At 45.4% G+C, this 13,198-nt stretch overlaps 1 protein-coding gene across 1 annotated transcript in view; it reads right to left on the bottom strand.

Annotated features, from left to right (window-relative positions):
* Window positions 1-949: 949 nt before the first annotated feature.
* Window positions 950-13,198, bottom strand: part of EHD3 (EH-domain containing 3) — a 30,665-nt gene continuing 18,416 nt past the window's right edge. The window contains exons 4-6 of the mRNA XM_009333630.1: window positions 5,741-6,153; window positions 4,523-4,687; window positions 950-2,988 (exon numbers count right to left, since the gene is read on the bottom strand). Coding sequence (XP_009331905.1) covers window positions 2,461-2,988; window positions 4,523-4,687; window positions 5,741-6,153 — 1,106 coding nt within the window. The 3' untranslated portion in view covers window positions 950-2,460. The remainder of the gene's footprint in view (window positions 2,989-4,522; window positions 4,688-5,740; window positions 6,154-13,198) is intronic.

Here is a 13,198-nt window from a genome sequence, read left to right as displayed (position 1 = left end):
CCAGGAATCTTCTGCTTCTTAAGAAAGTGTTAAACTTCAGCATGACACAATTGGTACAAGCAACGTGTTGCATGAGCGGCCGTCAGAAAATCATGCCTGCACAGAGGTAGGGCTGATTCAGGGTGCTCTGTTCAGCCTCAACTGTGTCCCTCAACCTGGAGTCAGATGGATGCATAATTCCACAAAGACCTGGACAGCGTTAGCAGATGTGCACGCTGCAATGATGGTTAAACTGGGGGTTACTGGGTAGTTGAACTGGAGTGACACAGTCTGCTGACTTCTCTCTAAATTTGCATTTATTGCTTCTTGCTTTCCACCCCATGATTTCCTCTTCCCCCCCTCTCTCTCTCATCCTGTACAAATGCTAAATGGGAACTCTGCCAACCATTACTGCTCACACCCTCTCTCCGAATGCTTCCCCAGCACTATCCTAACTGCTCTCACTGTCTTACTCGGTGCATCTCACTGTCCCATTCTGGGGGTAACGATCACTGTAATGAACGTGTACAGAAAGGGCAATGAAGACAGGAGTAACATTAGAGCCAGCAAGATTTAAGACTAAGGTCTTTTGTGTCCTTTCCAGATCTTGATAAATCTGTAGCATTCTCATCTGTGGCTGGCAGAAGGAAACTCTGTCAATATATTCCTTTTCCTAATGAAGGATTTATTTGGTGGTTACCTCTCCCCTGTGTTGAACAAGGTGAATCGCGGGTACAATTCCACTTGCTTCAGCAAGTACCGAGGTTGTGATTAGACTGCCAGAAGAGAAAGGAGACACTGCAGATGTTAACCGGTCATTCAGCAGCGCACACCCGAGTTTGGCAGGGCTGATCTGTACATGCACGGTTGGGAATGTGCTAAGGATGATTTCCTCATTCTGTTGCACGTAGAAATAAGCTTTTTCTTTTCAGCTGCATTTCATTTGGCTACGTAAAGAAATAGACAGATCTGGCCTTTCTTTTTTAATAATGTTTTAGGACCAGGGTACAAAAAAGGTTAATGCATTAATTTTTAAGACAAGTGATAAATGTACTGCAATAAGCACATCCTACATACACAGAATATATTTCTCTATATAATATGAACACAGAGATATAAAATAAGTTATACTTGTCTTGGTTTTTCATCACAGTAGGCGCTCAGCTTACATAAAGTGACAACAGGAATTGGAACAACACGCTGCTCCAAAGCAACAAAACCCAGAAGAGTGCCTGCGTGTGTGTGTGGGAAACAAAATAGGGAATCAAGGGATCTCTGTCAAAATCGGGTCTTGAAAACAAAAATTTCAGAGAGCGTGAAAAAGGGGGGAGGGTCTCTTGGCTCAGGGTTGAGGTTCTGGAGGGGATCGAGTGTTACTGTGTGGTGAGGAGGAGGGTGGGTGAAGGCTGTCGACATCTCGGCTATGTTTGTGGGGGCACAGGCAGTAGAGCAGGCTCTGCCCGCTGCCCCACTGTGTTCTCTGCTCTTATGATGGACCATCTACCTGCAGGGTTCTTATCTTTACAGTAAGAATGGGACCTAGTAGCTTCCACTGTGCACGATGAGAGTAAACATATCACTTCACAGGAATGATAAACACCACCATTGTTCAAAGAGAAAACACTATCCACTGGTTGTGAAATGTTCAGTGAGCCTGGGAGTGGTGTTCCTTCCAACCCACCTGATGGCTACATCTAGAGCCCCCTCCTTCCGTTTCCCCTGGTGGGGTGGTTCCCTTGGCCATGCCTGCAGAACAAATCTCCCCTGGGGACTGAATGGGAGGTAGAGGTGATTGGGAATTCTTAGTGCCTGTCCCACAGCGAACAATGAGGAACTCCAGCTGCCCGGTTCAGAGCTGTTTCAGATTTTATTTAGATTTCTTTCTTTAAGGACAGGGAAACGCTTGTAAAACTTGCATCTAACAGTGAATCAAGGTTCCTAAAATTCTGAACTCTGGGGTTTAGTATCTAGTATTTTAGTGTGGGCTTATGTTAATTAGGAAGCGCTCTTTAGTTTGGCCAATAGCTTGGAGACCTTGTGGTTTCCTCTTCACTATCAAGATCTCAGTCTCCTGAAGTTTGTGAGACCCATTAAACAGCAGAAGGTGCAGCCAAAGCTCAGGAGTGATACTGGCAGTTAGCAGATTTCTATTAGCGCCTATTCCACTCTCAAAAAATGCGGCCCACTTCAGTTTTTCTTCTACTCCCGCTTATCAGATTCTCCTAGTCTCAACATCCTTTCTTTACCTTCATATTTACAAACTACACATTAGAACGCAGGGACATTACACTGGAAGAGTTAATTGCATATTATCATGAAGAAGGATTGGACTTTTTTTGTTCTGCTTTAGTTTTTTTCTTCATACAGCAAAATAGGTATAAATCCAAAGGTGATCTCACATCTAAGGGTATAATTTAAGTAAACATGTTTTTCTAGGTCTTTTTTTCCCCTTCCCTTTCCCTCTCCCCTGTAACCTTCCTTTCACTCTGTTATTTTCCTTTTGGATGGAGGGAGGAGATGGGAAGGGAGCTCATTTGGCAGCTCATGACCCTCCAACTTGACTTTAATGAGATGATTCGCCAAGGCAAACTCCTCATCATCCAGCATGCCATCTTTGTCGATGTCAGCCAGTTTCCATATCTTGCCCAGCACCGTGTTGGGCAGCTTAGACCTTACCATCTCCTTCTTTGCATTGGCACCAGTTATTTTACCATCGACAGGTGAGAGTGTGTAGAAGATCTCATCATACATGGGCTTGTCCCTGGCCACCACCCACTCGGCATCATCGATCCCTTCACCAGCGCCTTCGCCATAGCCATGGCCGAATGGACCATGCAAGGTGCCCTCGAAGGCTCCTCCCTTCACCATCTGGGTCGGCCGCTGCGACTCTTCCTGGCGTACGAGCACCATGAGCTGGGCGATGTCATTGGCCAGCATGTCTTCCACGGTCTCCAGCAGCTTGCTCTTCAGAGGCTGGAACTTGCTAAAATCCTGGGCTTGCAACTGATCCTTAAAGTGGGACAACATAGGAAGAGGTGAGCGACATGGCCGTGCACAGTGCAGTAGCAGCGTAGAGTGGGATGCTTATCTGCTGCTTGTTTTTGTCAAAAAACTGCTATAGCAGAGCAGGAGTGGGGAGCTCAGCATTCCCTCCTCTGATAGCTCTGCTCCTCAGCATGTGATGGGGTCTCCCACGCTGGCCTTGCTGTTACTTAAATCCTCTTTAAGCCCTACAGAAAATGGTCATCTTGGCTTACAAAGGGGGGCTGACATGCTACAGAGAGGGGAAGTGGTTTACTCAAAGGCCCTGATGATGGCCATATGCAAATAAGACTCCTCCTTTGCAAGCCACATAGAAGCAATCTCCTGGAAGACCAAATTGTTCAAGGCAAACTGGTTGTGCAGCTCTTGCTACATCCTCCATTCAGTGCTCTGCATTCCCTCCCGCTCTGCACTCTGGGAAGGAGACGCCACTCTGCCAAATGACTAATTTACTCATCATCATGCCAGGGCATCTTTCGGATGCCATAAAGACAGTAGCATGTCTGTAAAGAGGTGAGCATATCTTTACAGCATGGCTCAGTTTCTGTAATTTTCACAGCTAAGCAAAAGTTCTTTGAGCGGGGCCTGCAGATAACTCTCTTCTAAGAACTGCAGAGTGACCTACAGCTTTATCCTTCACCCTCTACTCATTAAATCCACACTATTCACTCCTACTGGATTGGTATAGTTATTTTTAAACACTTATACACACATTTTAACAAGCAGTGAATGGCATCTTCTATTGCATACACTCCATAGATCTCATTCCCAAGATCTTATGGAAAATATATTTAAAAAAAAAAAAAGCAGATGCTGTGTTTTCCATAGGGAGCTAGTAATGACTTCAACAGCTAGCAACTCAGAACAGGTTTTTGCTTGGACTGAAGCCATGCAGCAATGTAGCAGTATCCAGCATTGTTTGAATATACAATACAAAGCTCTGATCCAAGGTCCTTTGAAGTCTTAGACTTAGATGAATGCTGGGTCAGGTCTCAGCTCTGCAGAACAGAAAACCTGCTTCTCTGCTTAAAATAGAAAAGGGGCTTTAAGTTTTCACAGCCTCCTTTTTCTCTTTCTAGAAACAGAGTGAAGTAGAAAACAAAAAAAATACAGCTCTTGAGGAGAGGGGCATATGTAGGCTTTCCAGGATAGAGCTTTGCTTTTAATATAAATTAGCAGTAATTTAGGCCTGATTAATCTGCAAATGGAACCTGGAATTAAAAATAAAGAAAAACAGAAGAAATAATTTGCCATAAAGTGCTATGCAGGCAAAGATTTGAGAAATGACGGCAGCTGTAGCTTCACATGAGCTCTATGTGCAAAAAGTGTTCATGCCCAAATATAGCCTGCACGTATTTCAAGGCCCATTTCAACATTACAACAGGCCTTTCCCACAGGCAACAACAATCAATGTCTGCGTGGTTTCTGGCGTATTCCCTGCGGTTACTCTAACGTTCTTTCCTTGGATGTTTGGTGCTCCAGCCAAGATGCCCCTGCTTACCTGCATCTTTCTCAGATTAGGGAAGTCTCCTGGTGAGATCTGATGCTCCCGTTCAATCCGGGCATAAATCTCTCCCAAGTTGTTAACAAGCTCCTTCTTTTTATTGTCTTTCCCAAACATTGAGGGCATTTCCTTCTTTAGGGAACTGATGATGTAGGCATGGACCTGAAGGGCATTTAATGATATGGAATGAAGACAAGTGTTAAAGAGCACATCAAAAAATTCTTCCCAGCAGAGAGTATCTGTGCCTAGGACTCAACCCCATCTTGTCCCACCCTGAGGAGCAAGCTCAGCTCCTCAGCTTGCCTGTACCTACTGATTATTGCTCCAGTGCTAACTGCTGCTCAGCTGTGTGCTCTGGCTGTGCTGAGACAAGGTGAAGACACTGTTTGAGCCCTGGGCATAGAGGGAGTAACATTCATATGCGCCTCCTGGAGGGAGTGGTGGGGGGGTTTTTTTTTTTTTTTTTCTTCCACTGGGCATGGCCTTCCAGGGAATAGTCCTTTTCTAGTCCAAACCAAACATACAGGTTTTGGAGCTCTCCAGACTTTGTTAAATGTTTTAGTATTGAATACCAGTCCTTACTTAGGTGACATTCTGGTTTTTTTTGGTTTTGAATGGCAGACCAAGCGTTTTCTCTTAGAAATAAAGACCCTTGCACAGAAAGCTTTTTAAGGATCTTTTGATCTCTCTTCCCAATTGATATGGGGTTCTTCCATGTATTCTGAGGGGCTTCATTCAGCTCATTTCAAATATTCAGAGATACAGCAGGCTGATTTGCCATTCTTGTGAGTCTCCACCTCCTCTGCATTCATCTAAACCAGGTATCTCTCTTGGCTAAGAAAGTTTAAGGCAAAAGACCTAGAGCTTACCAATTCCCTTGGTGTACGATTCTGACATACTGAATTGGTCCTAATTCTCAAGCTGCTACCACAGAGCAACTGCTTTCCAGATCCCTTCAAGTGCCACCTGCTTTGATCTTTTGATCTGTGGCTATCTTCCTCACTCTGGCCCATCATGATTGATGCACCAAGCAAAGGAGGAGCTTTCTTCCTTGAAGTGCATAGGACTAAGATGCTGGGCCTGACTGAAATGGGATGGAAAAAGAGTAGGATCCACCAGCTCTGCAAGCTGAACTGGCCAAACCCACTTCCCCATAGCCTGCATACTGCAGACAGCCCAAACTGAATGCTCAGGTTCTTCTATGCCAACACCCACCTTGGCCAGCCGTGCTCGCTTGATGAGATCATTCAGCTTCCTCAGGGCTGCATTGCGGGGCAGGCTCTGGATATCCCTGAACAGGTCCTGCTCCTCTGCCTCAAACAACTTGCGGTTGTCGGGGATGAGCAACGGGTGGGACCAGAAGGAGCCAATGTAGACCCTGATGACCTCAGGAGTGTTGACAATCTTTCCCAGGGACCACATGAGGGCACCGTACACCCGCATCAGCTGTTGAGTCTCTATCTGGTCAGCCTTGTTGAGAACAACTCTCATCTTGTCCTCGTGGTTCTTCAGGGCCTTGATGACCTCAGAGAATTCATCGGAGATGTCCAGCTTGTGCGCATCAAAAAGGAGAATGATGCGGTCAACCCGCTCTGCAAACCATTCCAGCACAGCGGCGAAGTCATAACCTGCAAAGGGTGGAGGAAAAGCAGAGATGCACATGCATGGGAGTAGAGAAGCCTGCTTGCTGTACCTGAACTATGCCATCTGAGGGTAAGCTTGCAAAGAGGTAGCTTCCCCAGTAGATCAGGCAGCTTGACAAAAGAAACATGAAACGTCATTCCTTGTCCCAGAGAAGGTGGAGATGAGGCACTGTCCTTCACATGGAAACGCCCAAGATGCACACAGTTAAGGATAGCTCTCATCTTCCCCACATTGAGATCACCCAAAGAAGTCTTGAAAACGCATATCATGGGGAAACTACTATATTAAAACAGCTACTGCAGAAGTCTTGCATGTGGCAAGAGAGGTCTAGTTTCTGAATTACTGGCCATCAGCATAGCCTACAAAGGCTGTAGAAAGCTGGATAATTGCAGTACTTGCACCCAGACTGGTTTGAATGAGTATCTCTACTGCTTAATAGCTCTCAGGTCTTGTCTAGTTGTGCGAGACTTTGTCCCATCCAGTTCAAAACCCAGGATGCAAATAACCTGCCTTACCTGAGTAATCATCCTGTCATACCTGCTGCATGTGCACAAAGCAAAATTATTTGTGTTTACTTTGCTAAGTACTTGATGCTTACAAGACAGCATTGCTGTGAACACCAGAGGTGGACTCAAGCTACAAACAGTGGGTTCAAATTTCACATGCCTCAGAACTAAGGATAATGGATGCACAGTGTTAGACTCAGGTCCATCTCTAGGCAATACAGGGCATGATAAATAGTGTGTGTGGAGATGTTTTTAAAACAACAGCAATGACAGCAACAAAATGACCTTCTTCCCCAGCTCTGTGGTGTTTTTTTCACCTTCTTTAAAGCCTCACTGAGAGACTGGTGCTCTGTCAGGCTCTCCTATGCTGTGCAGCGTTTGGGGTTATCTATGTTGCCAGAGTGCTGCACTCTGCTAGGAGAGATCAGGACAGAGCATATGCTATTTGCATTCAAATCCTTTAACATACTATTTTAATCTCAGCTTTCATGAATAAATGTATGATAATTAGTTCAGTGATTTCCACCACCACCCCCCCCTTTTTTTTTTTCTTTCTGTCCTCTCCAAAACCTAGAGGGCAACCAGTGCATCCTAATCTGTAGATCAGAACCACAGAAGGGAGGACTGCTGAGCTCTGATCTTGATTTTTGCCGCTGGCCTTTTCTCCCTTGTGACTAAGCAAACTAGGGTGAAAACTTGGCTCTCAAGTCAGGAGTAAAGCCTGTGTGAACCTTCTCTTCAGCTGGATAAATTGGTATAGAATAAGGGGTGGATACTGTCCTGGTTTCAGCTGGGATAGAGTTAATTTTCTTCCTAGTAGCTGGTACAGTGCTGTGTTTTGGATTTAGGATGAGAATGATGTTGATAACACACCGATGTTTTAGCTGTTGCTAAGCAGTGCTTACGCTAGTCAAGGACTTTTCAGCTTCCCATGCTCTACTGACTGAGAAGGCTGGAGGTGCACAAGAAGCTGGGAGGGGGCACAGCCAGGACAGCTGCCCCAAACTGGCCAAAGGGACGTTCCATACCATGTGACGTCATGCTCAGTACATAAACTGGGGGAAAGCTGGCTGGGGGGAAGGGGGGCGGCGTTGCTCGGGGACTGGCTGGGCATCGGTCGGCAGGTGGTGAGCAATTGCGTTGTGCATCACTTGCTTTGTATATTTTTATTATTATCTTGTTTCAATTATTAAACTGTTCTTATCTCAACCCACGAGTTTTCTCGCTTTTACTCTTCTGATTCTCTCCCCCGTCCCACCGGGGTGCGGTGGGGAAGTGAGCGAGTAACTGTGTGGTGCTCAGTTGCCGGCTGAGGTTAAACCATAACAAACTGTTAGCCACTGAGAGCTTTTATACAACTGCAAAGTATTATTACTGGGCAGCATTTTGCTTCGGTCAACTATAGTTTACTCCTTACAAGAAAAGTGTTGGGGGGGAAGTGCTCTTGGATGTGGACAGCTTGCCCTGCTCTCTTCCATGGGATCTACAGAAATCATAGATGGAGGAGATAGATGTTTGTCCCACCAGTGGCTTTCGCTCACTCAGGACACCAGTGCTGCCTCTAGCAGCAGCAAGTGATGCTGGGCCTTGGCTCTTTGCTCAGCTATGTTTGACGCTGAGAACTTCAGAGAATTCAGAATTGGTATTACCTTTGACAGAGACCTGCTGAGTATTCAATATATTATATTGATATCTGTATATCTTGCCCAGTCCATGTGTCTGACACCAGTAACAATCACGAGTCAGACCATCTTACAATTGAAATAAACTTGGTCCTGCTTGCTTTCAGATATTGACAGCCTTTTAGCCTTAGATGTTATGACTCTAGGGAGCTCACCTCCACAGGTCTAATTGCATATCTGCTGTAAAGCTATGCATGCCGACTCCTTCCCAAATTGCACTAGGAGGCATGGCAGCAGACAAGAGTCAATGCTGATACTTCACTTCACTTAGACTGGGTTCAGGCTGCAAGCTGTCCCTCTGTAAGCAGATCAATGAATTTGCAAATGGGGACACCCCCCCAACTTTGCTAAACACGGCATGCACACCCACACCTAATGTTCAGTTCTGCCTGGGCTGTACTGGACGTCATCGAGCACGGCAGGGTAGTTTATTCTTCATACACAGAGCTACACAGCTTGCTTTTTCACCATGGAAGCAATGAGTCAGGGCAACTTTGTTTGGAGATGTTTGTGTGTTTAATCTTCTTAAATCTCATTGACTGGGATGCTTTCTTGTCAAGCTGGCATGTGTTTGAACTGCACCACAACTATATCTTCCAGCCTTTTTCTTGTGGGGATCAAGGGCAAAACAGTCATGCTCTCTGGGGCATCTTGTAATGCTACAGTGATGTCCTGCCACAGATGGTGTGGATGGTTTCCCTCTGGTAGTAGAGGAACAGCCACTGTTAGGCGCTCTGTTGTGTTAACGGGGGCTAGGATGAGGTGGGGAAAGTGTCTGCACCTGACACTCAGCCCACCTTTTAGTGATTCAGAAAAAGTGGGGACTGATTATTAAAAAAAAAAAAAAGGGGGGGGGGGGGGAACAAAAAAAAGGTGGTGGTGTAGTTTTGGTATTAGCTGAGGACTTGGGAGACTGACCTTAGCCCTTTAATCTGCCTGGGTCTCAGGGTTTGTCCAAAAGGATCTTTAGGTGCTTAGCTCTCTTGATTTTACCATGTATCAAGCCTGGATCCACAGCAGCACTTAGAGGGTATCTGCTCTGTGAGCCTCTCTTTCCTATTCACGAACAAAAATGTTGGCTCTACCCAATGAGAAAAGGGAATTAATACCTGCTCAGACCTTTTGCATGTTCCCAGCTGCTACAGTAACATAGAGTAAGTCTTGAATGTCCCTGTGGATTTCACTAAGTATCTAGATTGATTAGCAGACTTTCTTTCCCAGCTTCTTTGCTTGTTCAGAGTTATTCTCCTGACAGCTGTCCTGCATATCTCCATTAAAGAGAGAACAAAGCCCTGGGGAGTAACACTTGGTGATGTTTCAGAGCAGTCACAACAGCATGGATTCATGTGCATCCCATGCTGGGACAAAAGGCCAACCCACACGTTCCTCTTGTATGTCTCACTTGCTTTGGCGCTTAAGGGAACATGTGAGACCTCTCCTGTAGGTGCCCAGCTAAGCAAGAAACTCTCTTTGTGTGCAGCTCTTAACAAGTGCTGATCACACGTGCATCCTCCTCTACGGAGGTAGTTGGCAGGAAAACCAAGGTGTATGTATTTTGTTCTTAAGTGACAGAATACTTTAGAGGAGGAAAGAGAGGAAAACTATTGTGAGTGTTGTATTGTTGCTTAACACATAGCATGACGTGGAAAGGGCAGGCGGGACAGACTGCTGTTTACAACTACCTACTTGGAGTCACTGACTGTGAGGGTGTCTTCTCACACAGACAGGTGCCTAGAGAATTGCCACACAGGTGATTCATAGGGTTGACTTTTTAGGTTTGCTTTTAGCATATAAGAGTAGATTGCTACTGAAGCATTTGGATAGCAGGGTGACAGTGTAAAACTCTAAGGACAAGCTATTAATAAAGATGTTTAAAAATAAGGTCTTAAACTTGTATTTTAATGTTTAGTTCAGAGCTTTCATTTTCAGAAGACTTTCCAACAGCATAGAGAACTCGAGATATTTTGCCTGACCCCAGCCAGAGCTGGAGGTGCTCAACACCTGAAAACACATAAAGCTCATTCTGTAACTAAATCTAAGCATTATAGCCTCACTTCGGTTCCCCTCCTGTCCCATTTTTATTTCAGGGATGCATAGGGCCTGACTCTACTTTCTTCTGGCAGTTTATTACAGTGTGAGCTTAGACCAAGAACTGATCTTGATCCACAGCCAAATTAGGAGTTTTCCGAGTGTCCCCTTGCTCGTTCCACTGCAAATGCGTTATGTCTCTTTACGTCCTCTCTTAGTGTTGTAGAGTGTTGCTAAGGCCTCTCTCAAAAGCAGCCAGTTACTATCTCTGATTTGGCAGCGTTTCAGTGATGGGTGAAGCTATCCACATAAAGCACAGTTCTATTGTGAAGTTACAGGGCATTTGGGAAGCCATCCGCATGCCAAAGCTGCACAAATGCAAAACCAACCAGGGGTGTTCAGACAGGAATGTAAAGGGGAGAATTTTCTGTTCAGTAATTCTTGGCTGTTTGTGGTTGCACTTGCATTTCTGTTGAAAAATATGATGCGTATTTAAACATTCTCTAATATCACCGATGCAGCTTCTTTCACAATCTCCAGATAAGGTGAACATGAATAGAAAATGAATCCCAACCACACAGTACTAAGAGGACAAGATGAACACGATAATAATTTTCTTCTATCAGATGTGTTTTCACAGGACAGATTTCCTTCTGTCAACAGATTTAACACAAAGCTGACAAGTCAGCAGGACTGTCGGTGGATTCAGCCTACAGAGAAAAAATGATCTTCTTGCAGACACCCTGCCACCTAGACTCCATAAGGCAGACTGGCTTAATGAATACTTGTCTGTGCACTATTGGAATACCTGGCAGCATGCATTTCACTAAGATCTGGCAGGATTATGCAATTACATTTCTGTCAAGTCAGACCAGGCACGATACAGTCTTTATGCTGACTGCGGAAAGATGGATGATACCTGACCCAGCATAAAATCTGCCTGGCTGTAACATTTTTAAGCCAATTTAAACCAGCAATGAGTCTGCATGTATTGGTTCAGCATTTCTCACCATGTAGTTACACTGGTGGTTGTTTTTTGTTTGGTTGTTTTTTTGTCTAATCGTAAGCTCACTACTGGATTTCCTGTCCTGTGGAACCGTGGCCACAGCCCCTGTAGTGATGGAGTTCCATCAGGTAGGATAGAAGGTGCATAGTAAGATCAAGAAATGCTGAAAAACCCAAAGCTCCTGCTTTGCACCAGGCATCTCTCAGCTTGCTGTCAGTACTGCTTTAAACTGCACTGCTGCTTTTAGGAATTTACCTCTTTCTTGCTGAATTTTAGTCACTACGAGCTCCCTTCTCATCCTTTTAAAGCTGGTATTATCCAGAGACTGAAAATTCGCTATATCGCGGCCCTCTATAGGGCAGAGTTTTATGGCTGTATCCCTATTTGTCAACTGATAGGTTGGCTCTGTGTGTCTGAGGACAGCATCAGAAGAAGACGGGATAGTTGGCACAGCCAACACCAACTACCTAGACAGGGAGCAGCTCTTGGAGGCAAAATGAGTGCCTATTCCGGGAGCTAATGACTTGATCTGAATTTTTAAATTGCGTAAGAGGGTATGGAGGCTTAGTCTAACAGGTCACAGAGATGTCCTGCCTGAAAGCCCTTCAAAATCCAGGGAAGAAGACTATGTTATGGCAAAACAAGCAGGCAGCCCGGACTGGAGGGGGAGAATGTGCCAGCAGGGGCAGGTGTTACCCGAGTGTGACAGATGGCTGTAAGCAAAGGAGAAGGAAGGTGACACAATGGTCAGGGGAAGAAAGTAAGGGGAGGAAGGGAGGGGAATTGACGCATCCCTTTGAGGACACACAAAGTGAGTGGGAAGCAGGGTGGGTGGCTGTTGTGAGACCCAGGGAGGGATGGCGCAGCAGAGAGAAGAGGGTGCTGGGGAACAGTATGACAGATGAAGCAGCTGGGACCGGGTAGAACAACAGTGATTTAGGCAAGTTTCTGTCAAGGTGAAGGGCTGGTGGTGCCAGCAAGGAGAGGACAGAAGGGAAGATGAAAAGCGAGGGATGGGTATTGGATATACCTCACCGCAGCTCATCCGAAACCATCTTTGTAAAAAGCTGCCATACTCCTCTCTGGAAGTGGCTGCCTTCCAAGGGGATATAAAGAGATTCCTGTAATGTATATCTGTGGGTGTGTTGGGAAGTAGACAGAAGTCCTTCAGGATTAAAAGATTTCTATGAATGTTACATGTCACAATTTCTAGAGCAGCTCTCAGCTTGCCGACCACTTTTGCCTTTCCGTATACTTAAAGAAATAATCTGTCCTGGAGCTGGTGATTCACAGCACTAAGAGCTACATCTTCCAGCCAGTGCTCTGCATTTCTTCCCCCTTGGTACCATAGAACTAATGGAAACATTACATACGTTTTGGAGACTTAAAGGTTTCCAAAGCAAAGGCAAAAGGACTCAGTAAAGCACAGCAAAACTGCCTATGTTCTCAGCTAGGAAAGATGGGCTGGTGTCAGATTTCTAACGCTAACATTTACCTTAACCAGTACCTGCCATGGCAGACTGTGGCCTTTTGCTTTCATGTTGTTTATTACAAGGGTTTCAGGGTTGGGAAGAGAGCTGGAGCCTGACAGGGCTCTTGCTTTATGTCAGTGGAAATTGAGTGAAACCTCACTAGACACGTTCAAGTCGGGTGGAGTAAAACTGATGAGAGCATTGCCCAGAGCAAAGTTTCCTTACGACAGCCTGTTTAGCTTCTCTGTGCGCACAGCAGAACTTGTCCCCTCTACCCTTTACACATTTATAACTTTGTCATTTGTGGCAGATGGACTGAGTGTTTCCTGGTACTT

Source organism: Pygoscelis adeliae, unplaced genomic scaffold (assembly GCF_000699105.1).
Source record: "Pygoscelis adeliae isolate BGI_AS28 unplaced genomic scaffold, ASM69910v1 Scaffold1, whole genome shotgun sequence".
NCBI classification, from domain to species: Eukaryota; Metazoa; Chordata; class Aves; order Sphenisciformes; family Spheniscidae; genus Pygoscelis; species Pygoscelis adeliae.
This window is presented reverse-complemented; position numbering and strand designations above follow the sequence as displayed.